Source organism: Ipomoea triloba, chromosome 6 (assembly GCF_003576645.1).
Source record: "Ipomoea triloba cultivar NCNSP0323 chromosome 6, ASM357664v1".
Classification (NCBI taxonomy): Eukaryota; Viridiplantae; Streptophyta; class Magnoliopsida; order Solanales; family Convolvulaceae; genus Ipomoea; species Ipomoea triloba.
The window spans coordinates 25,448,064-25,473,440 of record NC_044921.1 but is presented as its reverse complement, the minus strand read 5'-3'; the positions used below and the strand labels follow the sequence as shown (position 1 = coordinate 25,473,440).

The 25,377-nt window shown below is 37.8% G+C and overlaps 7 protein-coding genes across 11 annotated transcripts; 3 read left to right on the top strand and 4 right to left on the bottom strand.

Moving 5' to 3' along the window:
• Nucleotides 1-138: 138 nt before the first annotated feature.
• Nucleotides 139-5,701, bottom strand: LOC116021638 (carboxypeptidase SOL1). The gene is made up of 15 exons (XM_031262092.1): nucleotides 5,490-5,701; nucleotides 5,027-5,117; nucleotides 4,813-4,908; nucleotides 4,376-4,406; nucleotides 4,212-4,268; nucleotides 3,953-4,048; nucleotides 3,285-3,407; nucleotides 2,602-2,706; nucleotides 2,284-2,330; nucleotides 1,846-1,971; nucleotides 1,619-1,721; nucleotides 1,306-1,368; nucleotides 1,106-1,189; nucleotides 663-726; nucleotides 139-521 (listed from the first exon to the last, which is right to left on the bottom strand). The coding sequence occupies exons 1-15, from the start codon at nucleotides 5,587-5,589 to the stop codon at nucleotides 250-252; spliced, it is 1,458 nt and encodes a 485-aa protein (XP_031117952.1). The 5' UTR covers nucleotides 5,590-5,701; the 3' UTR covers nucleotides 139-249.
• A 579-nt stretch (nucleotides 5,702-6,280) lies between these two features.
• LOC116021544 (grpE protein homolog 2, mitochondrial) lies at nucleotides 6,281-9,603 on the bottom strand. 2 transcript variants are annotated; one of them, XM_031261973.1, is made up of 6 exons: nucleotides 9,325-9,602; nucleotides 7,826-8,033; nucleotides 7,542-7,726; nucleotides 7,256-7,423; nucleotides 6,889-7,017; nucleotides 6,281-6,777 (listed from the first exon to the last, which is right to left on the bottom strand). In XM_031261973.1, exons 1-6 carry the CDS (start codon nucleotides 9,469-9,471, stop codon nucleotides 6,706-6,708), a joined length of 909 nt encoding a protein of 302 aa, XP_031117833.1. In that variant the 5' UTR covers nucleotides 9,472-9,602; the 3' UTR covers nucleotides 6,281-6,705. The 2 variants fall into 2 exon arrangements, with proteins under 2 accessions (XP_031117833.1, XP_031117832.1); XM_031261972.1 differs by having other exon boundaries at nucleotides 7,542-8,033; nucleotides 9,325-9,603.
• A 2,320-nt stretch (nucleotides 9,604-11,923) lies between these two features.
• Nucleotides 11,924-14,196, top strand: LOC116021833. 2 transcript variants are annotated; one of them, XM_031262317.1, is made up of 3 exons: nucleotides 11,924-12,078; nucleotides 12,579-13,268; nucleotides 13,782-14,196. In XM_031262317.1, the coding sequence occupies exons 2-3, from the start codon at nucleotides 12,709-12,711 to the stop codon at nucleotides 13,846-13,848; spliced, it is 627 nt and encodes a 208-aa protein (XP_031118177.1). In that variant the 5' UTR covers nucleotides 11,924-12,078; nucleotides 12,579-12,708; the 3' UTR covers nucleotides 13,849-14,196. The 2 variants fall into 2 exon arrangements, with proteins under 2 accessions (XP_031118177.1, XP_031118179.1); XM_031262319.1 differs by lacking the exon at nucleotides 11,924-12,078 and adding an exon at nucleotides 12,098-12,236.
• Nucleotides 14,197-15,461: 1,265 nt separating this feature from the next.
• On the top strand, nucleotides 15,462-16,086 carry LOC116022843. The gene has a single exon (XM_031263728.1). The coding sequence runs from the start codon at nucleotides 15,511-15,513 to the stop codon at nucleotides 15,973-15,975; it is 465 nt and encodes a 154-aa protein (XP_031119588.1). The 5' UTR covers nucleotides 15,462-15,510; the 3' UTR covers nucleotides 15,976-16,086.
• Nucleotides 16,087-16,494: 408 nt separating this feature from the next.
• Nucleotides 16,495-18,792, bottom strand: LOC116022947 (light-harvesting complex-like protein OHP2, chloroplastic). The gene is made up of 2 exons (XM_031263868.1): nucleotides 18,304-18,792; nucleotides 16,495-16,829 (listed from the first exon to the last, which is right to left on the bottom strand). Exons 1-2 carry the CDS (start codon nucleotides 18,678-18,680, stop codon nucleotides 16,715-16,717), a joined length of 492 nt encoding a protein of 163 aa, XP_031119728.1. The 5' UTR covers nucleotides 18,681-18,792; the 3' UTR covers nucleotides 16,495-16,714.
• A 483-nt stretch (nucleotides 18,793-19,275) lies between these two features.
• On the bottom strand, nucleotides 19,276-21,744 carry LOC116022946. Of its 3 annotated transcripts, none has more exons than XM_031263866.1 (2): nucleotides 21,364-21,744; nucleotides 19,276-20,692 (listed from the first exon to the last, which is right to left on the bottom strand). In XM_031263866.1, the coding sequence occupies exon 2, from the start codon at nucleotides 20,678-20,680 to the stop codon at nucleotides 19,517-19,519; it is 1,164 nt and encodes a 387-aa protein (XP_031119726.1). In that variant the 5' UTR covers nucleotides 20,681-20,692; nucleotides 21,364-21,744; the 3' UTR covers nucleotides 19,276-19,516. The 3 variants fall into 3 exon arrangements, with proteins under 3 accessions (XP_031119726.1, XP_031119727.1, XP_031119725.1); XM_031263867.1 differs by having other exon boundaries at nucleotides 19,276-20,682; XM_031263865.1 differs by having other exon boundaries at nucleotides 19,276-20,709; nucleotides 21,364-21,743.
• A 650-nt stretch (nucleotides 21,745-22,394) lies between these two features.
• On the top strand, nucleotides 22,395-25,102 carry LOC116023734 (probable serine/threonine-protein kinase At1g54610). Its single transcript, XM_031264742.1, has 7 exons — nucleotides 22,395-22,790; nucleotides 23,035-23,319; nucleotides 23,408-23,725; nucleotides 23,835-24,056; nucleotides 24,147-24,238; nucleotides 24,345-24,474; nucleotides 24,761-25,102. The coding sequence occupies exons 1-7, from the start codon at nucleotides 22,395-22,397 to the stop codon at nucleotides 25,100-25,102; spliced, it is 1,785 nt and encodes a 594-aa protein (XP_031120602.1).
• The last annotated feature ends 275 nt before the right edge of the window (nucleotides 25,103-25,377 follow it).

The following is a 25,377-nucleotide window of genomic DNA, read 5'->3' as shown; positions in this document are numbered from 1 at the left end:
AAAGTACTAAAATTGTGAATATGGACTTGAGTTCACCTTGCAAGGTGGACCTGGGTCCATGGCATAACAACTGAAAAAAAATCGGTTTTAATAGGCAACCCTAATAATATTAATCATTCAATAAATAGAGACCACGAATTGACCCCAAAAAAAAAAATCCCTTCATTGAATCATAAATCAAAATATTGTAATATAAAAAATTTTCATTACAAGGTACAGATTCTCTTGAGGAAGGCAAACTAAAAAACCTTATAATTGAGGCCTTTTTAACCCTGCATTCTGTCTATGTTTGGACCGGTTTAATAATCTTCTCCTCAAGATGCAAAGGAAAGTCAATATTAGAATCATAATAAAAAGTTTCGACTGCCACCATGGCAAGAAGTTGTTATCCCAGCTCTTCTGCAAAAAGCCATCATCTGCATTAGCGATTACTGGATCAAGAATAAAGTCCACTGTCATTGCTTCTTCCCCTAAAATGATGTGAGTGCTCTTTGACTTGTATCCCGGCATCGTTGCCACAACTACATTTTTTCAGGCACAAGTTACAATATCAGTTCATATTTAAAATTACACACGAGAAAGTGAAAAATAAATAGAGATAAATACAGCCATCAAGCACTTGTAGTAACAAGCAGACAAGTTGGCATCTAGATACAGATTACCTTCATAATTGTTGCCAGGAGCTAATAGGCGGTGGTAGTCTGCGAATGTTTCGCCAGCTTTGATCTGTTCAGAATTAGTTGAATAATTAAACAGCGGATGTACTAGACCTGGGTTGATATAACCATCTTCTATAAAATATATGCCAAAGTGTGCAATGGGCATAATAGATGTGGATTACTCTAGTTTGATGATTTTACTTCAGACAAGAAGATGAGAGCAATTCTTGAAATAATAGCTTTACATCAAAGGAATATAGGATTCAACAGCATCCAGACTAATTTTACAAAATCAAACCACAGAGAGGTAGAAGGACAATTGAACAAGGGCATTACTGAGAAATGAAGGGGGCATTACTGAGAAATGAAGGCTGTAATAGTCCACTTTAACTTTCATGAAAAGTTAGAAGCCTTACAACACAAGAAGTTGTAACTGGTGAACATACCGTGTAATTTATTCCCTTTATGGCTATTGAAGCAGGTAAAGGCTTTCCATGATCAGAAGAAAAGATCTTTCCATGAATTCCGGCCTGCATGATTAGGAAGTCACCAAATGACATTACTACAATTAGTCTTTCCCACATCTCCCAACACATGCCAGTTAATGAGCCTAAACAAATGAAAATTATGGCAGCACGGAAGATACCTTTACAACACTTGCAACAAGATGTAGCATGCTCATTTTATTGTATTCCCAAAGAGTGGGAAGCTGCAAATAACAAGCCAGGTTAAGAGAGAATGATAGCATAGAAAAAGATGGAAAAAGAAAAAGAATCAACATTTTGGTTATCCATATCCTCTCGAAAGCTGGAAATGTTCTCTCAGCTTTACAAAAGAATTTGAAGTCTGTGAATATATATGCAGTGCAAGAAGGTTATCATGATTAATAGATTATGCATGCTCATGTATGCAACATACATAGCAACCCAAATTCAAGAAAACTTAAACTGGAATCTTACTTCAGTTGCATTAGGCCATTTATTATCACTAATCTCTAATGTTAACTCAAAACAGCCGGCATGTATGTAATTCCAATCTTGCATGCCGCCATATATAGGGTACCTGCAAAAAAAGAATCAAGTTGATGAATATAAAGGGAATGGGCCAAAGAATTAAGCATCAAAATTTGAATAATTTGCAAATCTAAGTGGATGGACTTCACAGAATCATTTCCACAATTCCTTACCAATGTGCACCATTTGTAATTCCTTCTGGAAATTCCGTGCTTAGAGACATGTTACGGTGATGATGACTATATAAACTTCCGATATATCTGAAAGTTTCATCATCAGGGCAAGCAAAGTAATATTTCCTGCAAAAGGTCCCAATTGCCAACATTACACTTAAATCCAAGAATTAGCAAGTACGAATATATATATACACACACACACACACAGAGCATATGTCAAGAAGCTCTATCTGGTTTTATTACATTATGCATCATATAATCATCATGGGGGGAGGGAAAGAAAAGTCAAATATCAATGAACACTTCATTGTCTCTTAAGGTTGAAAGTAAATTGAAGCCAAGGCATTCTATCTTTTACACACACACACACACAAAAATTTCTGTCCTTGGGAGATGCCAAGTCAAGGTCATCACAAAGCTGCTAGAAAAACTTACTTTTTATCTTCAGTTCCATCCCATGGATAATTTGCAACAAGTGCACCCTGCAACCATGGAAACCTCATTATAAATTAGAAAGAGAACTGTAATCAAATAAGTAGAAATTATTGCCCACCATAACAAATTATTAAAGAGGATCCTCTTTGCCATAACTTTGATTTTCATAGTTTCCCTTCAAGATTAGAGTACTCACTTTTAATATCAGAAAGATTGTAGCCAAAAATAAAAAGGAGTTACATGTAACATTTGCATTATAAATGGAATGCATACACTATAATAAAGAAAGAGTGTTAAAGAAAGAGTGTTAGAAATTACCCCGTGCAGGCTAGCAGATGCTGTGAAATGTATTCCTTCCATCCAACTCATAATTGCTTTTGTTTCGGGTTGACGTAAGCCATGATCATCATTCATGGGAAAGAACTATGTCATTTAATGTTAGTTAATGCTTTCTATGATAGTAAAAGAAAAATTAAAGTTTAAAAACAAACAAGTTTATAATCTATAATACAGAAGATTATTTCAAATAAATGTCAGAATCACCCATGAAACCATCAAGATCTAGTAATGGAATATTGAATTCAACAAAAATAACAAAATATGGAAGCATGCACTATGAAATTTGTAAATAACATGAATGCATAATTATCATATCATTTCAAAGCTCTGATCCATAAAAAAATTGGTGGTTCCTCCAATTCTCTGACAACCTCCCACATAAAACCAAAAAAAAAAAAAAAAAAAAAAAAAAAAAAAAAAAAAAAAAAAAAAAACTCACATGTAAAGAAATCATAATACAGAAAAAGTATAATAGTAGTATTACTTTAAAATCCTATATAATTGATGTCTAAATGCAGGTTTTAGAGAAAATGATGTGAAGAAATAGCCAAATAGGGTCTTCTTCCCAGCAAACCTCCTTTCATGAAATCACATGGTTCTGAACTTCTTATCGAATAAGCTAAAGTCCAATATTAGGAAAAATAAATAATATCAGAAGATACCTGATCAGGGAAATCACGGTTTAAATCAATGTTATTTGCATTTACACGTCTCCTCTTCTGAAACCCATCAGGATTCATAGATGGTAGAATATGAAGGTGAACATTGTCTACAATCAAGGTAGCCTGCAAGCATCATAGCACATGATCATTACACAAGAAGAAAGGAAAATAAGTGCATATGTGTGTGTATGAAAATTAGAAATCAGTTTATATATTAAGGCAGCTAAATTAAAATGATATGAAAATTCAAAGAGAACAAGGCGATCCTAAGCAGACTCTTGAGATGTTCAAATTGATATTTGAGACAGCTTGAGAGAAAATGCTCCAGTTTGCAAATAAAACAACAAATAAAAGTATAGTGTAGGTATGTAGAAAAAAAGAATAAGAAGGTACAATCATGACTGGCTTGAGCAAGCGAGTTTATAATTCATGGACCAGAATTGCATACAAAAGTTTTGCAACTTGTAACAAGTTTCCTAAGTCATCTACAAAATGTAAGCTATAACAAAGAAATGGCTTTCCAGGGAATCACAATTGCTTGAGTAGTTGAGTTATCAAACAGACTTCAGCAGACAAATAGGAAGTGACAAAAGTCTGGAGAATTAAGACTGAAAAGCATGAACCAAAATAATAATAATAATAACAGTATTTAAAATACAGGAAGTTACCAAGGGATCCTTCATGTAATTATCACAAATCCAATTAGCTAGAAGCATCAGAAGCTCACGCCCTACAGGTTCATCCCCGTGCACATTTCCAATAAACTACAATATCAGGGCTATTGAGAAAATTAATCACCAAAGAACACATCTAGCATATAAGCCTACAAGGATTTGATTCATAACTCATCCAGAGGACAATACAGACCTCTCAGGCATGATGGTAACTAAAGTTACTAGTAAGCATGTTCCTGGATAAGATAAATACCTTAAAAGCAGGTTCAGCCTCTTGCTTCCCTGGTTTGTCTGAAATTTCCATCACCCACTGGCATATATAAATAAGATGATGCCCATTTGGCCTCATTAGAATATAGGATTAAAGAACTGTTACTGAGGTAAAATTGAGTAACCAACAAGGAGAAAAGCATTTACCAGTGGAACTCCTTCTACACTCTTTCCAATGCTGGCCATTGTACCATACATTCCAACAGTCCCCCAGAGAGAGTAAAGAATGAGTAAGAATTACACATACATGCATAGTTACATCAGAAATACGGTACATATATAGTATCTATATTGCCAAACATAATTGGTGTTATCTATGTACACCAAAGTGTAGGACAACTCTGATGCCTTATCATATTTGCATTAATTACAAACTAGATCATGGATGAGTGGTAGACTTCCAAAAGTATCAAATGCTGATAAGAGAATCAGCAGTGTCCTAGAAAATACCATAACCATCTCTATATTCATAACTTGACATGTGATTTCAGTGAAACCTCATTTTCATCTCCAGATATCAGAAAATTGACAAGCATCCACCATCACAATTTGAAAAAGCTATGCCTCTGATGAACCTGAAATACCTGTATACTCTGGATATGCTGCTACACCTACGATTAAATGCCATAATTGCATTTTCAAGGTCAGAATTCGTCATGTAGCCTTTAGATAATTCTTCACTGCCAGGGAAAACCAAAAAAAAAAAAAAAAAAAGTTTTAATTATCTCGACTTCAAGGCTCAATGATAAAATAATACAAAGAAAGACAAAATTAAAACAAACAGAGTCTATAGAGTACAGATTCCGTAAGTGTTCTTCCAAAGATATTTTGCTGTCTTCTGCTAATAAATGTCTGCTCGATCGCAAAGTAACACTCGGATTTGCAAAACCTATCCAAAGAGAGAGAAAAACAGTCCAATCAATCAATAAATGGAAGAAAAATAACATAATACGGAGTACTATATCATTATGAGTTCCATTTTGCAAAAGAGGCTATACATCCCGACATTATAACTGAAGTTATTGCTAAATAGTAACATAAATACTCACATCGTTACCCTGAATAGACTGTTTCCTACTAGTGATACGATTGCAATTAAATCTACTAATCATTGCAAAAAGTAACACAAAATCATCGCATCACTCGAGAACTAACTTTATTCAACGAAAATGTCTCCAAGTTGATTATATAATGAGAGTCCTGAGAACGTTTGTTTATACATATTATTTCTCAATCTCACGTATGAGTGTGAGAGAAAGACCTGAGACGCCGGAGGCGATGGAGCTGCGACCGGCGATCGAGAAGTTGAGAAGAGAACAAAGGTGTAGAGAGAGAAAGAGGATGGCTATGAGGTTCTTCATCTTCTCTCGCTCGCTAAATCTGAAAAAGCTCAGTCAGAGGCTTTCAGGTGAAGTTTTCGTCGAGTAGAAAATGGAAACACGAACTGCAGCTCTGCAGGCCGGCCGGACAGGGATGGCACGTGATAGATTTGTACCACGATTAAAATTGTGAATATCCTACTTTGGCCCCTTAATTGCTCCCATATATAAATATAATCCATTACGTTTAATCTTTACAAATTTAGTCCTTTAATTATTAAAATTGTGTTTAAAAATATGAAAAATGATTTCTGAATTTTTTTTTTAGACTTTCAATGCTTGGTAAGATAGGAAAATGAGAGTCAAACCAATTTTTAAAAATGACTTCTCATCTTTTTTTGAGAGAAAGTCATTTTAAGATCTCATTTCCTCTCTTGCGTTGTCACTAAAAATTGGTTTCTGGTGACCAGTGCAAGAGCCGAAGCCGAAAATCAAAGCTCTAATTTCCATCGGAAACCAAAACACCATATATTGACTATATTACAAGATATTATTTATTATATATTTTCTGTATCTGTTTCAGCCTAAATAATCATTATCCAACCCAACCATCGGAATTCATTCTGTAATTTTCCGTCAATGAGAGTCACATAAGTACCATCTGAGCACAAGACGTTTGGCACTTCACATAAAATATTAATAATTAGTTATATACGAATTAATATCAGTCCTATAAGAATATTTAAAGACATGTCCATGCCTTACTATTATTAAACATTAAACAATATATAGTAACCCGTAAGTAAATTTATACACCAAATCCTAAAAATTAATTCGTTAGTTTTTGCTCCAAATAAAAATCACTTTGATCTCGCTAACAACAAAAAATCATTAAGATGAAAGACCTCTGCCATAACCGCTCTTACCAAGAAAAGAGGTTTGTAATTTTTTTTCCCTTCTTGGAAAAAGGTAAAGAGTCAGTGGGGAGTTGGGGGTTGAAGGGAGGTGTTTGCATATCAAGGATCAACTTAAAGGGTGGCCTAGAGTTTCATCTCTCTGCAAGCTTAAATAGTTCTCTTCCAAAATCAAATGGTGCAGCAGGAAAAGATTTCCACATCCAATGCCATTCCTTCAAGATTCAGATCCTTGGCCTGCTGTTTAATTCTCCACTGCTTGTGTCACCCCAACTTCTGCTGGTCGAATGATTCGGTCATGTAGCATGTACCCCGACTGCACAGCAAAGAATTAAAGGTTAGCACTCCATACACAACCGCTCTAATACCAAAATGCAGACGTCTAATAAAACCAGACAAAACTGTGCAGTCATAATAAAACAGGTACCTTAAGGACAATTGCAACAGTGCCGGGTGGCTTTGAAGGATCTGGCACTTGGAATACAGCATTATGCTTGTTTGGATCAAACTCTTCATTGATAGGGTCATATTTTGTAACTCCAAACTTTTTAAATACCTGAAAAGTCACAATCATTTTACAAGGAGATTGCCTATCAACAGAATCATATGATTTTAAAAGAGATAGCATTCTCATATAGATAACTACATGTGGTCAAAATGCCAGGGAAAGGACGTGTAAAATAGCATAGCAGTTTGACACGTGTGCACAAGCGGTTCATATATACTCATTTATCACAAGAATAACAAGAGCGATAATGGCTGGGGACTATCTCTTAAAGGGGAGATCATCATACCTCAGCTAGTTGTTTCTCAGTCATTTCAACACCTTCCAGTAGTGTTTTCAGAAGTGGTACAGCACCAGTATTGTCATTAGCAGTATCAATTTTTGAAAAGCTTTCTTTTACAACTGATGAAGCCCTGCCCAAATTGTCTGCAACATCTAGCAGGCTTTTCGCAAAGTTCTGTTGCAATGTTTGAGAAGAAAGAGAGATGAGAACTAGGTACCATTGCAAATTAAATCTAAAATCCCATGAAATGAACTGTGAAAGAATGAGTCTTCATGAAGTACAAACGGCAAACCTGAACCGCAAACTTCTTTGTGTTCTCAGATTCACGCCTATTCCTATCCATTGTGTTCTCCATCTCAGCATATGTCCGAAGAGCCTTGTCCTTCATTTCTTCAAGCTCTTTTTGTTTCGCATTTAGTTTTTCTTCCTTCTCCACGATGAGCTTGACCAAATCATCCCTAGAAAGGTCCTCTACATCTAAATCAGAATCAGAGTCAGAAAATAGAGTCTGTTTAGTACTTCTTCTCCTCCTTTTTATGTTTTCAGATGTGTTAGTATTGGGTCCCATATCAGAACCTGATTTATTGGTTTCATCAGGAACTTCAGCATTCCCATTTGCACTTGCAGCAGCATCACTTTCTACTGCGTTTCCCTGTCCATTTCTTGCCTGAGCTGTCTCTTTTTCATCAGATTGTGTAGATGCTGATGATGACATTCCAAACCGTTGAAAAGCAGAATGATTAAGAGTAGAATCACGCAGAAGAGACACGTGACCAGGAATAATCTAGAAAATAAAAACAATAAACATTATTTTCAATCATATAAATGGATAGAACGTTACAAAAATAAAATAAATGCATCAGTTGGCAGCATAACAAAGAAAGCAAATCGTTCCAACTTCAGCACCGGATACTTGATATTAAGGAGATGAATTCAGGCAAGGGAGGTAATGAACTTTGCATCTACTTTAGAGAGCACTATGTCATGTCTCATTGCCATTGGAGTCCTAACGTATTAGCTAAGCAACAGGAAATAAAAAGGAGAGGTGCATGTATATCTATGCAATTTTTATAAGCAAAAGGACAATCTATATATACAGATTAAAGTATGAGGCTAAAGAGAGGGGGGGGGGGGAGTGCTGGTTCTAAACACAAGAATTCCATATGTAGCATAAGCTTGTTAATGTATGTTAAAAATGATTTGGCAGAATCCACCATTTTATTCCTTTCTGGCAATCCACAGGTATCCCACTTGATGCATTTGTTATGAAGAAACAAAGCAACCACAACTATATCATATGCTCTTTAAAAACTCTAGTAGAGAAAATTACACAAATGACGCCACTTTCTCACCTCTAGAAATGAAATACCACTTATGACAAGCAAAGAAACGTGAAGCAAATATGAGAACCAAAATCAATGATCTCAACATAAATGGGGCATTTACAACTTCTCTGGGTAAGGGTATTTTCAAACATGCCATTCCAAGCCATAATTTAACAATTCCGGCACTAAAAGTACAACCATTATGAATGAATCATACCACATCAAAAGAAATCACATATTCTAAGACAAATGTAGCTTCTCCTAAGCTTTCTGATATTTCCCTGCCCACCTCCCATGATAAGAGAAGAGTTATCCACATAAGAAATAGAAAATAAAAAGAAAACCAAAGAACATTAAGCTACACAACAGAAGGTGCAAAAGGGAGGTTTTTTTAATCTTCAAAACTCAAGGATGAAAAAACTAAAATCATTAACATTTACTAAGCTCTTCTTTCTTCATAGAAGAAAAAAAAAAAAGTAATTGGATCCAACACCTCGATCCCACAACAGGAACTCTTCCAAGCTGAATTTGAAAGCCAAAATCAATTACGGAGTACTTCACCTAATTTACAGCCAACTTAAATACAAGTCTCGAAGAACGAATGAAAAACACAAATCTATAATCAAAATCCCTTAACCAGAGCAATGTTTTATAGCAGAAATTGACCACAAATTTGCTGCTTGACCATAGAAGATTAACGCAAACAAATAAAAACGAAAACGTTATAAATTATTCAGCAGGAAAGTGCACCTTGTTTTGAGGATAACATAGGGAATGGAATCGATTGGAAAGGATTGGGCTCTGTTGTTGATGTTGCCGGGCGTGAAAGATCAGCGAATTGCGGCACTGAGTCAACACAGTCCTTGAGACCCGAGAAGTGATTCTGCTGACCACCATGGCTGAAGTTGAACGGAGTAGGTGTTCGGTCTAATTCCCGGGGAGATTATCAGAATCAGAGGTAAGATTGGCAGATTAGGGTTTTAGGAGGAAAAGCAAGGGTTTTAGGAATGGGGCGAGAAATGTCTGGATTGGTGGCTTGGATCCCAAGTTGGATATCAACCGGGCCTCCAGACCGGGCTTGGTCAGCTCGGGCCAACTCAGCTTTCGGCTGAAAAACTAAGTTAAAAAAAAAAAAAAAAAAAACGCACAATTGGCACAAATCTTTATCACTAAATTTTTTTTTTTTTTTACAATTATAATATTACAAGTTTGAGATGTGAAAATAACAAGAGGTAATTTTTTATTTCGGATGATGAGAGAAATTTGACGATATGCAATGAGTAAATCTTTATTTGATTTTGTTTGACAAATGACCAATGAGGTAAATTAGTTTTCGTTGTTCATAACTAATCGGCCCAAACTAAAAAGATTAATAGGTCATCCACTATGAATTGAACTTGTAGTATTGTGATTAACAGGCTCGAACCTGCCCCTCCAATATGGAGCGCAACCAAATGCCACTAGACCACAAGCCCATTGGCAATACGTAATTCTTATCCAAGAGGACCAAGACTAGTTTCTCATCCATTATATCAATATTTCGGATCATTCTTGGAGGTTTCTTTTTTAACATCCGACTTGCAACAACAAAATAGGAACATGCCAACGGCTGCAAGTCTAATCACACCCCCATGGATACACTCACACACGTATGAATAGTCTGAGACTTCAAATCACACATTGCCATGGTGAGTTTGAAGAGGAATTGGAAAGCGCAAAAAGCATAATTGGCTGCATTCTACGTGTAGGATGAAACTATGGTTAGTTGAATTGTATGTTTTGTTGGTTTGGCCCACTTCTGCATATTTCTTTTCCCTGAGCCGAAAGTCAAACAAAAGGATTCAAGCATGACTGAATGAACCATGAGTGCTTCTGATATTATGCCCATTTCCTAGCTTTTTCCTTGCCCCCTACCATGTTAGTATATTAGTTGAAACTTTTGAAAGTTATTTTGTTTGTCCTTTGTTGTTTTGAGTGAGGAAGGGGCATGGAAAGGGGGAGTTGAAGAGTTTTGAAAATTGTTTAGTCTTTGGAAAAAGCATGACTTATAATAAGCAGACTGCAGACCATATCAAACAAAAAAACAAAACAAAAAACAAAGTTAATCAGATCTTGATTCCACAGCCCCCACTCCTTTGTCCCTGTCAATGAACTGCTGACTTTATGCAATTCTCAATCAATACCTCCCAATTCTTAATTCAAAATAATAATAATAATTTTACTTTACTGAAAATCTTAAGAAAAATGCATATAGATTGTCTAAACTTTCTGTTATTAAAATTAGTGTGGTTGTAAGTTCCACGAAAAAATAACGATTTTTAACCAGCATATTAAGCAACATAAGCACTGACAACCTTTGAATATATGGGAGGAGAAGAATAAGGATAGGATTACAAATGTGGTTGTAATGTTTGACAAGAAAATAAATAAAGAAATAGGTAAACAAATGGCATTAATTAAACAAAGCTTTCATTGCTTTCAATCCCTCAACTTGTATATTGGTTATATATGTGATATATTATTTTCTTCTTTTTTTTTTTGTTTTTTAATTGTATACATATGTATATGTATAAATGCAATATAATATAATAAAATTTAAAGTAATATAAAGGATCATGATTCATGTTAGTTGAATAAACAAATAGTAATAAAATAATAAAAGTTGATGATACTGTCATATATTACTGTGGAAAACTGTTAAAGGTTAAAAGCAGCCAAAAGCAAGCTTTCCTCTTTAATTTCCTCTCATTCCTTCACTTTCCTAAAAGCTATAAAAAGTGACCCAAACCAATAAATAATAGCCTAATAATGAAAAAAGAAGTCAAATTGTTGTAGTTTATTTTAATTATATTAAGTTTTTAAATTTTACACTAACTCTCCTCTAATGTTGTTTGCAGTACTACTGAATAATAAGTTAACAACAACAACGTACCTACCTTGGTTGCAAAACCCACTGAAATTTAAGGATAAGAAGGGTATTCCATCACATGAACAAACCTTAGTTATAGATTATAAGATTTCAGGCTTTATTTCATGACATTTTATATGAGATTTTAGAAATATTAATTGTAAAAAGTATTATTTTATATATGAGGAAAATCAGATGTATTTTGATGAAAATTGAAAATGGACTAAAATGAAAATTTCTTATTACTCCGTGTTAAATTATTTGGAACTTATTAAGAAATAATATTTAATTTATAAATATTCATTTTATAAATAAATAAATAAATAAATAAATAATGAATTTGTTGGCCTTAACTTATGATTTGCGCCGAGCCAATCATCTCTTTGCTCTTCTACCCCCAAGTCCCCAACTGGCCTTAAATTACATTTTTTTTTTTCACTTTTTATATTATTCTTACACTGATAGTTTGATACGCATATATACGACTCAGTGTATCTATAGTCTACGCCTCGGTGTATTCTGTACGGTTTCGAGTAATCGGAGATGGAGCCGTCAGTCCGGTGAAGTCACGCGGGGCATTTCTTCACTCAGATCCGGTAGTCTCCATTCTTTCTATTCAACGCAGCTCAAATTCTGTAGAGTTTTTGGATTTTGTTGCTGTTTTTCTGTAGTTTCTTCGAGATTGCATTTTGTTTGATTTGTTGCGATTTGCATTTTCGAGCTACGAATCCGTTGTTAAGACAAATACCGCCAGGTTTTGTTCGTTTTCTTTCTCCATTTTTTTCTTTCCGGGGATGATCTTGAATGCCAGTGGTGTTAACCATGGGACTTTGATTTAACAAATTTGTACTGTAGTTGGAGTGTTTTAGTTGTTAATGAGGATAAACTTTTGCTTTTTAGCTGACTTGGGCTATTTATATGGTTGATTGCTTTAGTTAATTGCAAATCGTATGAAGTGAGATTGCTGCTAGAGAACCAAAATTGCCAAATTGGGGTGAATTTGAAATCTTAAAGTACTAATAAAGTTTAGGCGTGTGTTCTTTTAGGCCTCTGAATCACTGTTGTTTCTGATTTGTCTTTTTGGTTGTTTTTTCAGCATTCTTTTTGACTGTCCTGTTGGACAGTCTGCTGTTTGGAGCACTACTAGCAAAAAGTGGGCACCTATTTTTGGGGGGTGAGGGTTATTGTACCAACAGTTTTGGATGGTGACCAGATGAGAAGAACTGATGTTATTGGCAGTAGAAGGTGGGGGTTTCTTCTCTTCTTCAGCTTCTGGGTATAGCAAGGGCCTGTCCCTTCTTCTCTTGGGTCAGAAGAACGAAGAGAAGCCCATGAGAGTTACGCCTTGGAGCCATTACCAATTGGTGAACCAAGAAACTGATACTGATCCTGAACTGGCTTCCAGGAAGAGCAGGCTTGTCCGTGGGTGCGCTTCCTTTGTCTGCTTTGGTCGTGCTGCCGCTGGACTCGAGAGCCCATCTCCACTTAAGGTTGGTCCTACTCAGCAGCAAGAAGTATCGCCAGCCAGTTGCCCTGCTTCTGAAAAGGGTAAGGACACCGATTCTGATTGTCTTGTTGAAGACACAAATACATCTGCGAAGCTTTCACTTAAGAGTAGCTTAAGGAAACCAGCAAATAGTATAGCGGTTCCTGGTGGCAGTGCCAATGATTGTGAGACCGTGGGTGAAACGAGTAATGATGCCCCTGATCATATCCTTAGAAGGAAGGTTCAGTGGACAGATACATCTGGTGGGGAGCTTTTCGAGATCCGGGAATTTGAGCTTAGGTATGTCCTGCCCTTGCTCATTCTATATTTGAAATATTCATAAAATTTTCTCTGGCATATTGCTGGTTGTTGTTGGAGTTCTATTTGTAATCTAACTAAGAAGCGTTGATTTGTAGAGGCCCGCTAGTATTTGCATCTAAATAGTAGCTTCTCTGGTTCGCAATTTGATACATAATACATAAACCATTCAACTTTCTAATACTATTTCTGTCTATGCTTTATAAATCATTTGACTGCACTTCCAGTTATGCAGCCAGTTCTTCTTGATCAATGCTAAATATTATCTGGAGTCTTTTATGCCTTCTTTCCTTGTTTTTTTGGTTTATTGAGGACTCTTAATGTTCTCCATGTAATTCAAAACATTCTAAGAGCAAATTTGATGTAGTCTTGCTTGCCCCCACTGCTCTATCTTTACACGTTTATGAGTTATCTAAACTATGGACAGTTCACTTTACAATGGACGAATTCTAAATGTTTCTGTCAGGCTTGTTCATTGTTCACTTGTGTTTGCAGTGATGAAGAATCAGGCGATGAGTATGATAGCGGGAATGAAAGGAGTTGCTCGTGCAAGATTATGTAGTTTAAGGTTTGCAAAGGAGGTTTCAACCAGGTTGTTTTTGGATAGAAAGACGAGTGGGCGAAATGTGAGCCCTTGCATTCAACCATAGCCTGATGAAGAAGATGAAATCTGTTGCCATATTATGCTAAGAGTTTCAGAATTCGAAGAACGACCATCCCTTTGAAAATGCCTTTTTGTCATCTGTTGTGTCTAAATATTGAGTTTCTTGAATGTCAATTTTGTTAACAGGCTTTTGGTGTCATTGTTTTTCATCATCATTATTAATATACTAGTGGTGATCCGAGCAGTGCTCGGATAATATTTTACACTAACATTTATTATAATTAAATTTATTATGTTCAAAATTAATTATCAATATATAAATAACTGGTGGTCAAACAATGTATTTAAAGTACAATTGTTATAGCATGGTCATTGTTTATATTACATTGTGAATCTTGATACAAAAATTTTGTACTTACAGTTAATTTCTGTACATGTAAATAAATAACGTGACACATAATATAATAATTACAGATACAAAAACTATAAACTGCAAGTACAGAATGTGTTAATTACATATACAGAATTTGAATGTTATTTGTCAACTACATATGGAAGGGAGTGGGTTTGAGAGCCTAAGTAGAGGCTTGGGTTTGAGAGCCTAAGTAGAGGGAAGGGAGTGGGTTTGAGAGCCTAAGTAGAGGCTTGGGTTTGAGAGCCTAAGTAGAGGCTTCAGTAGGTTTGAGAAAGTAGTTATGAGCAGATTGATAGTAAATATACTCTGACTTAGCTGACTCGTGTGTTGGGCTCGATGGGTCGGGTGCTTTCCAAGAACCGACCGCCCGAGCGTAACCCGATGGCGCCGAGCACTATCTCCGCTTTCGACCGCGAGGGTCGGCTGTGACCCTTGATTGACGGATGACTGTCCCATCGGTGCCGCCACGTGCTACCTCTCGTCTTGGGCGGGAGGTCGACGGATGACTGTCCCATCGGTGTCGCCACGTGTTACCTCTCGTCTTGGGCGGGAGGTCGACGGATGACTGTCCCATCGGTGTCGCCACGTGTTACCTCTCGTCTTGGGCGGGAGGTCGACGGTTGCATGTCGGCCACGTGCTCGTCATGCTGGAGCAACAGAGCCCAATCTTTTCCCTCTTATAAATACCGCATTAATGAGGAGAGAGGGGGACTTTTGGACTGATTCTCAACATGAGCCTAGAGACTGCTTATAAATACCGCATTAATGAGGAGAGAGAGTGGGACTTTTGGACTGATTCTCAACATTAGCCTAGAGACTGCTCGGACAGTAGGAAGGCCCACCGCCGGCCACCTGAGCCTCTACGCCACGTTGTATATCCAATCGGTACTTTGACTCATATTAATAAAAGAGACCGTATTTGCCATTTAGCTCCGTATCTTCGTATTTTACGTTATCACAGATATTGCATTGTAATAGAGTCAGTAGTACTAAAAAAGCGAAAATAATTATGAGCAAATATTGCATTGTAACAGAGTCAAGTTATGAGCAGATATTGCATTGTGACAAGTAGTTATGCTATAATTTGCCCATGCCATCACAGGAGCTGGGCCACACGCCACAGCATCAAATTTCAACCAACACAAATATATTTTGGAAGACGCAGCAACTTAAATCCTCTCCTCTCAGCCACTAATCTTGAAGCCATGTTGGCCTCTCCGTCTTCCTTCCTGCACAGGAATCCCAACCCTCCACCTGCAGACCCCACCAAATCGGCGAGAACCTGCCGCCCTTCTCCGACCATCCCTACCAAGTTCCGCCGCCAATCACTCCCCAATCGCGCCGCCGATTTAGGTAGATGGACGGCACTCAGATTGGACGCCCAGCAGCAAAGAGGGCAAACGAAGCAGAAGCCGCAAGAACAAGAAGAACAACTGAGCGGCGCCGATGTGCTGCGGGCACTGCAACGAGCCTCAGCCCAGAAAATCAAGAAAAACCATACCCGAGGCCGGGAAAGAGTGGCGGAGAAGGCGAGCAGAGGCGGAGAAAGAGAAGAAGGCGTTGATGTAACTAAAGATGAAAGCAGTGTTCGAGCCTTGTGCATCAATGGCGAATGGGGTGCTCGTCTGGACGATTTGGAGAAGCAACTTCGCGACCTTATGCATTCATGAATTTTTTTTTTTAAGTGTAATAAATCTATATATGTATGACTATTTATCCAATTATATTATTGAGATATACTGATATACCATTAATGCAGTGATGAATAACTCGCCAGTTAAGTCTGCAGCATTTAAGTTATGGTTTATGCAAAAACCTCTCGAATAGAAAAATCAATCTGGTCAGCACTTTGATTCTTAATTGGGTCAGTTCGGTGCTGAACAGAGATTAGTTTGAGTATTTGTTCAGGACACCTCGTGGTCTCTGACCGATAAAAATGGCAGCCATAGGGATGTATGGGCACAAGTTATATTTTATAGATATTTTAAAGTGATGGAATTATTAATTAGAATCATGAATCGTTTGGCGTTCATATTTCATTTCTTTCTTAGATGAATCGATTTGTTTAATATATAAGCCCGTCTAGAATTTACAATCTATGGTGTCTTGAGTTGCAAAAGCATGTAAAATGTTTGGGAGTAAAGCTAGTTAATTATTTGTACATGAATAACACCATAGATTGTGTTCCATAAACCAAACAAGAGGAGTAAATGTGTGCATTAGAACTGACAATTGATCAGCCTCAGTATGTGAAAAAGGAATGGAGTTTCTGTACGTTTTCAAGAGTTAAAAAGTTTGTGGTAAGGCACAGTTTACTACAACTGAATTAACTAAAATATAGAATACAGGAAGCCATGCACATACATTACAGAAAGACACAACATTCAGCTTGGAGACCAGACAACCTCATCATTCCAAGTCTAGTATTCCAAAATTTGAGAGAAGAATCTTAACTTGATCAACAAAGTCAGAGCCTGTGGCATACTCTGTTAACATTCCAACAGCAAATCCAAACATTGCCCATCTGCTCATCAAGAATCCAAAAGGGGTGTTATTATTGCATATGGATATGCTAGGCACACAGCAAAACTAGACAGAAATACAAAAAGCACAAGCCAAACTAGTCACTATGTGAATTCCTTCTGCACTCTGTAGACCGCATTTTAGGTTTGAGATTCTACTCTTTCCTCCCAAAAAGTTGAATCCCCGACCCGACAAAGCATATGGGAGGATGTAAGTCATGGTAACTCAATTAAACACAGAGATTAGATCTTTGCTCACTGTGCACAAGGAGCCCCCCTCACTTTGAGAGGTTGCTCCTCCACTGCCTCTGGTGAGACTTGATCCAGGTCTTTCCTCCTAAACTTCACCCATGCGGGCAAGATTCTACTCTTATATGTATGCGGTGTGGGTCAGGCTTTTCTCGAGCAAAAGTAAAAAAATGAGCTCAACATGGGCTAAATCTAGATTAATCTAAGAATGGTGGGGATACAATTCCTTCTACACTCCTTAGAATGCATTTTAATGCAACTGTTAGGTTTGAGATTCTACTCTTATATGTGGTGTGGGCATGCCTTTTTCGAGTAAGAGTCAAACGCTATGAGCTCAACACAGGCTAAATCTAAATTAGTCTAAAAGCGGTGGAAATACCGAATGATATATCTAAAAAACTCTATGAGCGGGACATGGGCTAAATCTAGATTAGTCTAAGGGCAGCCTTATCAATGGTTTTTTGTGGGGAGAATGTCAGGGATATTGCCATGTAATATGAGAGAGGAGAGGAGAGAGAGAAGGTGGGGTGCTTCTGCAAGATATGGGAGCTTGGAACAGTGCAAAAGTGAAGAAAAGGAGATGCTGTGCGCGTTGAGCGCACCCACTCTGGCGCGTACAGTGCATGCGCGCCTGACACAGTCCTTTCTATTTTTTTTATTATAAATCATATTTGTTTTTTTTTTTCTTCCTCCCATTTTCTCTTTCCTAATCACACTTACAAAAAACTCCTCAATAACCGCTAAATATCTCCAATTGATAGGGATGCTGTAAGAGTGGTTGGATACTGAATGCTATACCCAAAATAAGAAAACTTAAAAGTTGAATTTGCCATCCTCCTAAAGTCCTAACCTTTTGACCTTCCAAACCAAACACCCCCTCAATTTCATTCTCAAAAGTAAACCAGAGAGTTCCACTTGGTGGCAGCTTTACATGGAGGAACAGAACAATACAAAAATTGTTCAAAATCATGACTAGATATCATTCCATGGATGAATAGTGATCAAGATTAAGCCAAAATTTGTACTAATGTTGCTAACTTGACTCAAGTCTCAAACATTCATCCCCAAATCCCAATGTTTTAGCAATAGAACTGAATCCTGATGCTAAATTCCGGAAATAAAGATTGGGGCTTTAGCAGAATTGAAACTGAAGTCTGAGATGAATGTTCTTTAAATGCAATTCCAAGAGAACAGAAAGAGAAAAAAATAAGAAATTTTGATGAGTACCTGCCATTGGAAATTTCATTCTTGCCAATAAAACCAAAGAAAGGGCCTTGATTGGCTTCTTCAGCCTTCTTCTGCTTGAAATACTCTTGCAGCTCCTTAGCCTTTTGCCTCTGGAACTCGAGAGTAATTACAGTCTTGTCCTCCACCGCCGCCACCGCCGCCGGCTTGGGAGGAGAGCTCGGCGGAGAGGGTGGGACGGGCTTTACAGGCGTAGGAGGAGAAGGAGCCACGGGTCTTCTGAAAGGGCCTTCAGCCTGAGAGCTCCTTACTGTAAATATGATGGGCCTGGTTGCACAGAATCTCATTGAAGTGCAAGAGGAAGAAACGGGTGGTTTTGGGATTTTTATGTATGAAAATGGAGATGATGTTACCGGCATTTTCTTGGAATCTTCAAGTTTTCTCTGAAGGAAGAAGAAGAAGAAGAAGAAGAAGAAGAAGAAGAGGACATATATTGCTTTTTTAAGTTTTATCACAATTCACAACATTGGAAAATTGTCTGGTGGCAGCGAGGGTGTTATGTGGATAAAGTGTGGCCAAGTATAGAGCCTATACAAGTCTTACAAAATCCCAAACTTCAGAATTTAGAACCAAAATGAGACTATGACAGCTGCTTTTTTTTATATATAGGATCATGTTCTAGTGCACTTGTGAGATCAATCACTATTAATTACGCATAAATGCACCATAAAATATTTGAAAATGTATCATTAGGTGTGCTGCTGTGTATTTTGTGTATGTGGTATACTTTGTGGTATATTGGTGCATTTTATTATAGTGCGTTTTCGAATACTACGTAATGCATTTTACATAATGATAAACTTACACTGATTGCACAAGAAGCACTGTTCACATTTGAACCAATTTGCTCCAATTATCTCATATTTAACTACATACTTCCCTCGTTTGCCTTTGGCACTCTTTTGTGTTTTTTTAAAGACGACAATGAAAAAATACAGTCAGTATCAGATTATGTGCATTAAGTAACCATTGTTTCTCTTTATAATAGCCTGCAAACCAGTCTTGTCAACTTAACCTACGAATAATATATACTCCTTTGTAGATTTGAGAGGGATTTAGACTCGAAAGTAGTGATAAAAACGCAACAAAGGAGAGAATGAAAAATAATAAATGGGTGCAGACTATCTACCAATATACTCCCTACGTAGTAAACATGGGTTGATTGGGGTTTAAGATTGATTCTCAGTAAAAATAATTAAAACAGAGTACTATTCTTGTTTCCTCCTGTTGTAAGTAAACTGAAAAATGGGTCTTCTTCTGTAGTTGAAGAACCACCCTTTTCCTTTCCTTGAAGGCAATGTCCTGGTTCATTCACAGATGACAGTGAAGGAGGAGCAGATACTTTTACCGACACAAATGCAACATTACGCTGTGCTTTAGCCTTGATTTTCACTTCGGCATCACTCTTAAGCATCCCGCTTCCAGTAGAAACAATACTCTTGTCAGGAGAAACCGCAATATCTGAACCTCGTGGAACTTGCGGTTCATCATCATTACTCCCGGGAGTAATGAGGACAGGACTCAACAGGGAAGAACTCTTATCCTTTTCATTCAAGAAAGATGATCTTTCTATATTAACTTCATCAGGAACAGTCTTATCACATTCGTCTTCTCCTAGGAAAATCTCTACACTTTGGTACTGAATCTTTGATGTTTCAATACAAGCAGCATCTTCTTTGATTTTCTTTTCCTGGTTTTCAACCTCACTTCCACCTTTCCTCTCAATTAATCTATACTTATCTGTCTCCCAAATGCATTCTAGGAAAGTAGGCTGTTGTTGCTTTGCGGGATAATATTCTCTAAAAACCTCAAAACGTTCTTGAGTTAACCTAACGGCTTGTTCCTTTTGAGAGAGAGAGGATACACGGTTGAATACAAAAACAACATCTAGAAGCATTTGCTGAACCAAAACTCTGATTCGCGCCAACAAGGCCAACACCATCAATGAAAACCCCATGAAAAATGATCGAGCAAGAAGAGTTGATACCTGCGTTGCTGCCTTCAACATCGGCTCAGCCATCTGTGACAACAGGTGAGCAACTCCCAGGAGCCGATCCAAAAAGTTGTGCTTGTTACTGTCTGTTCTTCTCTTCTTCTTCAGGCTTTCCAGAAGCTGCACCTTTTGCTTAGGCCTCTTTCCATGGATGACATCAAATGAGGCACTGAAAATCTCCTCCGGATTTGCTGATTTGAGAAGTCTTAAGTCTCTTCTCACCTTCATCAGGTACTGAAAATAAGAGCATCTTCTGTGTTGATTCTTGTTTTTGTACACAATTCGATCGAGAATGCCAAACTCAGATTGAAGCTGACTGAGAAACGATTTCAACCTTTGCTCAACTGTTCCAATCTCCGAACCCATAACTTCAGCCACCTCAAATGAGGAATGAACAGTGAATTAGAGAATTTGAAAGTTGGAATTAGGAATGAACTTGAACCCATAGCTACCAGTGGGGTAAGATGAAAGCAATTCATCATTGAAAAAGCAATAGAATTCATAAAATTTTCACTATGTTAAACAACCCTTCTCAAATTTCTTATTAAACTCAGGCTGATGGAGATGTTCCATCCTATCAAGATTAAATTTTCAGAATTCTCAACTACACCAGTCCAGAAACTAGTCTCAAAAACTCAGGTTGATGAAGATGTCATGAAGGCTTCCAATGACATTATGACAACCCCCATTCCTGGCATTCCACATACCCAACATAATACCAAATTCATAAATTCCCAGTAAACTAAGCTTGCTTAAAACAAGCTATCATAACACACACACAGTCGATTTTTAAAAGAAGTCGTATAACAGACCCAATTTCCTAGCTCAATGTAAAAATCGAAACATATGGAGAATCAAGCAACGATAGCTGCTTCTAAGTTTGTATAATTTGTAAGTTCGTTGACAGCTTAACAATTAGCAAATCAATTGGGTATCCAATAAGCAAATCAAATCATATCACAAAAATAAGCAAAACCCTTCCATTATCACATCTTTGAGGTTGGCCAAAATACACATCAAAATAAATAAAAATAGGTTTAGATGATTACTTTTGGAGAGTCCGAGTTCTGGAACTGCCCGAGATGCAAGGTTTGCCGGAGAAGGGAGGCTCGCCGGGATGGTTGTCCTGTTCGACCGTGCCCTAAGATTTGTGCCTTCGCCGGAATGTGCGCCCCGGAGAAAGAGAAAGAGGTTGCTGTTCTCCCGTGGCGTAAGCTTTGCGCGCCCCTCCAGTCCTCTGTCCAGGTATCTCACGATTCACGAAAGGGAAAAAACAAAAAGAAAAAAAAAACTCATTGTCATTGTGGCCGTGCAGTCGTCTCGGAAATTTGAAATTTTACCCTTTAATTAGACCGGGCCAATGAATTGGGTATGGTAGAGTTTAAAAATACTTTCTACACTTAAAGTCTGTTCATGATATCTCGTGTGGTCTACCAATAAGATTTTTAAACTGTGTGTCTTCGTCGGAATGTGTATTGGTGCGTTTTTCATACCTAATGGTGCAATCGCACCGTACCACTTGACGCACTGAAACTTGGCCAATATATAAATAAATAAATATATATATATAAAATACAAAACTCATTGTCATTGTATCATATACCTGAGTATAATAGCATAATAATACCTATAAGATTCTTCTCTAGTACTCCGTAACATATTTTAATGTGAAATCTTTTCTTAATTTTGAGTATTCTGTGTAAAATCTTGCATTCTTTGTCTTTTGGGTAGCTTTTTCAGTTTGTTTTCCTTTGCCAAAGTTCACACAGCGGATGAAGCTAAGCTAGGCATCGAGCAGAAAAATATAAACTATTTCTGAAAAAAGCAGGCAGGCAGGCCGGCTTCCCTTGTCACATTCTGCTCTTCTGACTTCTATTTACCAATTCTACATTGCATCATTGCCCCATTTTTCTAAAATTTCCCATCAGTTTTCTCCACATGTCTCCCTTTTCTGTTTCTTTTCTTGATGTTATTGATGAAACAACAGTGACCATTTCTTGACACTCACAGTTTTTAGCCTGCAACTGCAACAGTTGTTGTGGTGTTGTTTATAATCTCAGGGAGCTTGGGATCTTTCGATATGGGGTCTGTTCAAGCGAAGCCACCACAGAGGGGCGCGGAGAAGATGAGGCTGGAAAATGGGTATGCCAGGGCGGCTAGGAGATCAACTGGCCAGAGATATGTCACTGAAGAACCTGGCAGGCCTTCCCGGCCTGAGCCGAGGATTGGAAATGATGCATATGTTGGCAATGGAGGCAGGGAAACCGCGGTTGATAGGAAGGTGATCGCGAGGAAAGGAGAGAAGCCGAGGAGCAGTGGTGGCAAAGCTCCTGCAGAAATTGATTCCAAGAAAACAAACTCTGGGGAAGAAGAGATGGTGGATGGTTGGCCAAAATGGCTAGTGGATAATATTCCAGGACAGGTTCTTGCAGGTTTAGTCCCAAAAAGTGCAGATTCCTATGAGAAAATTGATAAGGTCAGTAGACATTACTACACTTTAGGATTTCTCAAATGCAGCATTGAAAGTTAGCGCTGGTTTGAGCCGATCAGTTATAGACAACTTAGGCTGGTTTACCTTATTGTGGTATGACTGGTTTACCTAGTGCACACTTTCGGTTAGTGGCTGTGGATTTTCCTTGTCACTCAAAAAAGAAAATTGAAAGTTAGTGATGTTAGGGTCATTATGAACCTGATACAAGTTTCTTGATGATACATTTTAGGTAGGTTCAGGGACTTACAGCAATGTCTACAAAGCGCGAGACAAGGAAACAGGAAAGATTGTTGCCATGAAGAAAGTCAGGTTTGACACATCAGAGCCACAAAGTGTAAAATTTATGGCAAGAGAGATCATGATTCTGCAGAAGTTGGATCATCCAAACATTATAAAGCTTGAAGGGCTGGCAACTTCAAGAATGCAGTACAGTATTTACCTGGTTTTTGACTATATGCAGTCTGATTTAGCCAGCATTATATCCAGGCCTGGTGGAAGGCTCAATGAATCACAGGTGCTCAGAATTCAGAAACTAACACAAATCTTTTCGAACGAAAATTTTGGGTTTTTGAATTGCTAATTCTGATCATGGTTTCACTCAGGTCAAGTGCTACATGCAGCATCTTCTATCTGGCCTGCAGCATTGCCATGAAAGGGGCATTTTGCACAGAGACATAAAGGGCTCAAATTTGCTGATTGACAAAAGTGGGATGCTGAAAATCGCAGATTTTGGGCTCGCCAACTTCTTCAACACGGGAACGAGGCGCCCCCTCACTACACGAGTCGTGACGCTCTGGTACAGAGCCCCCGAGCTGCTACTAGGTGCTACAGAATATGGTGCAGGAATTGACCTGTGGAGTGCAGGGTGTCTCATGGCTGAAATGTTTGTTGGCAGGCCAATTTTGCCTGGCAGGACAGAGGTAATTAATATAATGAATAAATCATAGTCCAATGTCCAAACTCTAAACCATGTTTCATTCCAAGAACCTTAAGAAATTAACCAAAAAGAAAACAAATTTGGACCTGCAGGTTGAGCAACTTAACAAGATCTTCAAGCTATGTGGCACACCATCAGAAGAATACTGGAAAAAAACAAGGCTTCCAACAACTTTCAGGCCACCCTATGCATACAAGCCTTGCATCAGAGAAGCTTTCAGACACTTTCCATCTTCTTCCTCGGGTCTACTCCACACGCTCCTCGCGCTAGATCCATCCCATCGCGGCTCTGCAGCTTCTGCTCTCCAAAATGAGGCAATACAACAGACACAAATTAAAAACCTTCAATTCCTTAATCTTTAACTAGTACTAATATATATATATGTGTGTGTGTATTGTGCACAGTACTTTTACACAAGCCCCTTAGCATGTCACATTTCTGAGCTGCCTGTAGTCCACAAGGAAGATCCAGAGCCTGCAATCATTGACGGAAGAAGGTAACCGAATCGAAGCATCTGTTCACATAGTATCCTCAACGTTTGGTCTTCATTAAATACCCAAATTTTCTTTTAGAATTGTTGTAAACTGCACTATTTCTTGCAGGCATAGAGCCTCCAGGCACAGGTCTCAATCAATAAAAGAGAGGAGGAGGAAAGATACAGAAGCTGATGAAGAGCCAAAAGGGGATTCTGGTGATTCAAATGAGGTTGAACAACTGAACTTATATTATTCTGTATGAAATGTTGGAAAGATGTATTTCTTCAAGATCTTTTTTGGATAACGAGGAAAACTCGCAATCACTGTCCGAGGGTGTGTATTGGGTAAACTCACCTTATGATCCTACCTGGCAAAAGATTACAAGGAGATAAATCAGGCTAAGTTGCTTATAATTAACCAGCTCAAACCAAAAAAGACAATAGACAGCTCTCACTGAGGATTGAACTTGTAACTTTATGGTTACTATTCTGGTATGCAGTTTGGTTGGTTTTTGAATTTTATTGGTTTTGTTTGATTTGTAGGGGGCAGGTAAATACACAGATAAAACAGTGATGAACAGCCAAGAATCAGGAAGCAGTAGCAGCACAACAACAAGGAGAAGAAGCAAATCTGTAAAGGAAGACAATATCCCTACTTATACATCTTCACCTGTTGCAGAAAACCCTGAGAAATCTTCAAGAAGTGAAGAAGCTGATGATAACCCTAATAACGCCGCCATGAATATCAGGGACAGGCCTCCAAGAGCCACAACAGCCAAGAACCACAACGTTGTCAACTACAAAGACAACATGCACAGGTTGAACCATGTCCAGAGGTCTGCCTCAGCTAGAGCTCACAAATATGGATCATCACAAGCTTCTTAAGAACCGCACTTCAATCTACTTGAAGTTTTAGTGGAGCATGTAAATTGCAGAATGTGACTCAACTGTAATTACAAGCTTTTTGATCGAACTACTTGGTGCTGAGGATTTATTAGTTGTTTGATTGGACCAATTATTATGTCAATCATTATACCATAGACCATGGTCCACCAAGACATAAAATGCATTCTTATTATATTAAAGGTACAATTTTAATACACTGTTTATTTTTTAAAAGTACATTATTTGAGTAGTAAATATTTTGAGATCGAATAGCA

Coding starts and splice junctions, on each gene's coding strand:
- LOC116022947 (XM_031263868.1), bottom strand. CDS start 18,680: ATGCCGGTAACATCATCTCCATTTTCATACATAAAAATCCCAAAACCA. Junction 16,830..18,303: donor AATGAAATTTCCAATGGCAG/GTACTCATCAAA, acceptor CTTGATGAGCAG/ATGGGCAATGTTTGGATTTG.
- LOC116021638 (XM_031262092.1), bottom strand. CDS start 5,589: ATGAAGAACCTCATAGCCATCCTCTTTCTCTCTCTACACCTTTGTTCT. Junction 4,909..5,026: donor GAAGAACACTTACGGAATCT/GTACTCTATAGA, acceptor TTTCCCTGGCAG/TGAAGAATTATCTAAAGGCT. Junction 4,269..4,375: donor GTGTAGAAGGAGTTCCACTG/GTAAATGCTTTT, acceptor TATATATGCCAG/TGGGTGATGGAAATTTCAGA.
- LOC116023734 (XM_031264742.1), top strand. CDS start 22,395: ATGGGGTCTGTTCAAGCGAAGCCACCACAGAGGGGCGCGGAGAAGATG. Junction 23,320..23,407: donor GAAGGCTCAATGAATCACAG/GTGCTCAGAATT, acceptor GGTTTCACTCAG/GTCAAGTGCTACATGCAGCA. Junction 24,475..24,760: donor AACTGAACTTATATTATTCT/GTATGAAATGTT, acceptor TTTGATTTGTAG/GGGGCAGGTAAATACACAGA.
- LOC116021833 (XM_031262317.1), top strand. CDS start 12,709: ATGTTATTGGCAGTAGAAGGTGGGGGTTTCTTCTCTTCTTCAGCTTCT. Junction 13,269..13,781: donor ATCCGGGAATTTGAGCTTAG/GTATGTCCTGCC, acceptor TTGTGTTTGCAG/TGATGAAGAATCAGGCGATG.
- LOC116022843 (XM_031263728.1), top strand. CDS start 15,511: ATGTTGGCCTCTCCGTCTTCCTTCCTGCACAGGAATCCCAACCCTCCA.
- LOC116022946 (XM_031263866.1), bottom strand. CDS start 20,680: ATGGGTTCGGAGATTGGAACAGTTGAGCAAAGGTTGAAATCGTTTCTC.
- LOC116021544 (XM_031261972.1), bottom strand. CDS start 9,471: ATGGTGGTCAGCAGAATCACTTCTCGGGTCTCAAGGACTGTGTTGACT. Junction 7,424..7,541: donor CAAAGAAGTTTGCGGTTCAG/GTTTGCCGTTTG, acceptor ACATTGCAACAG/AACTTTGCGAAAAGCCTGCT. Junction 6,778..6,888: donor CTGTTGCAATTGTCCTTAAG/GTACCTGTTTTA, acceptor TTTGCTGTGCAG/TCGGGGTACATGCTACATGA.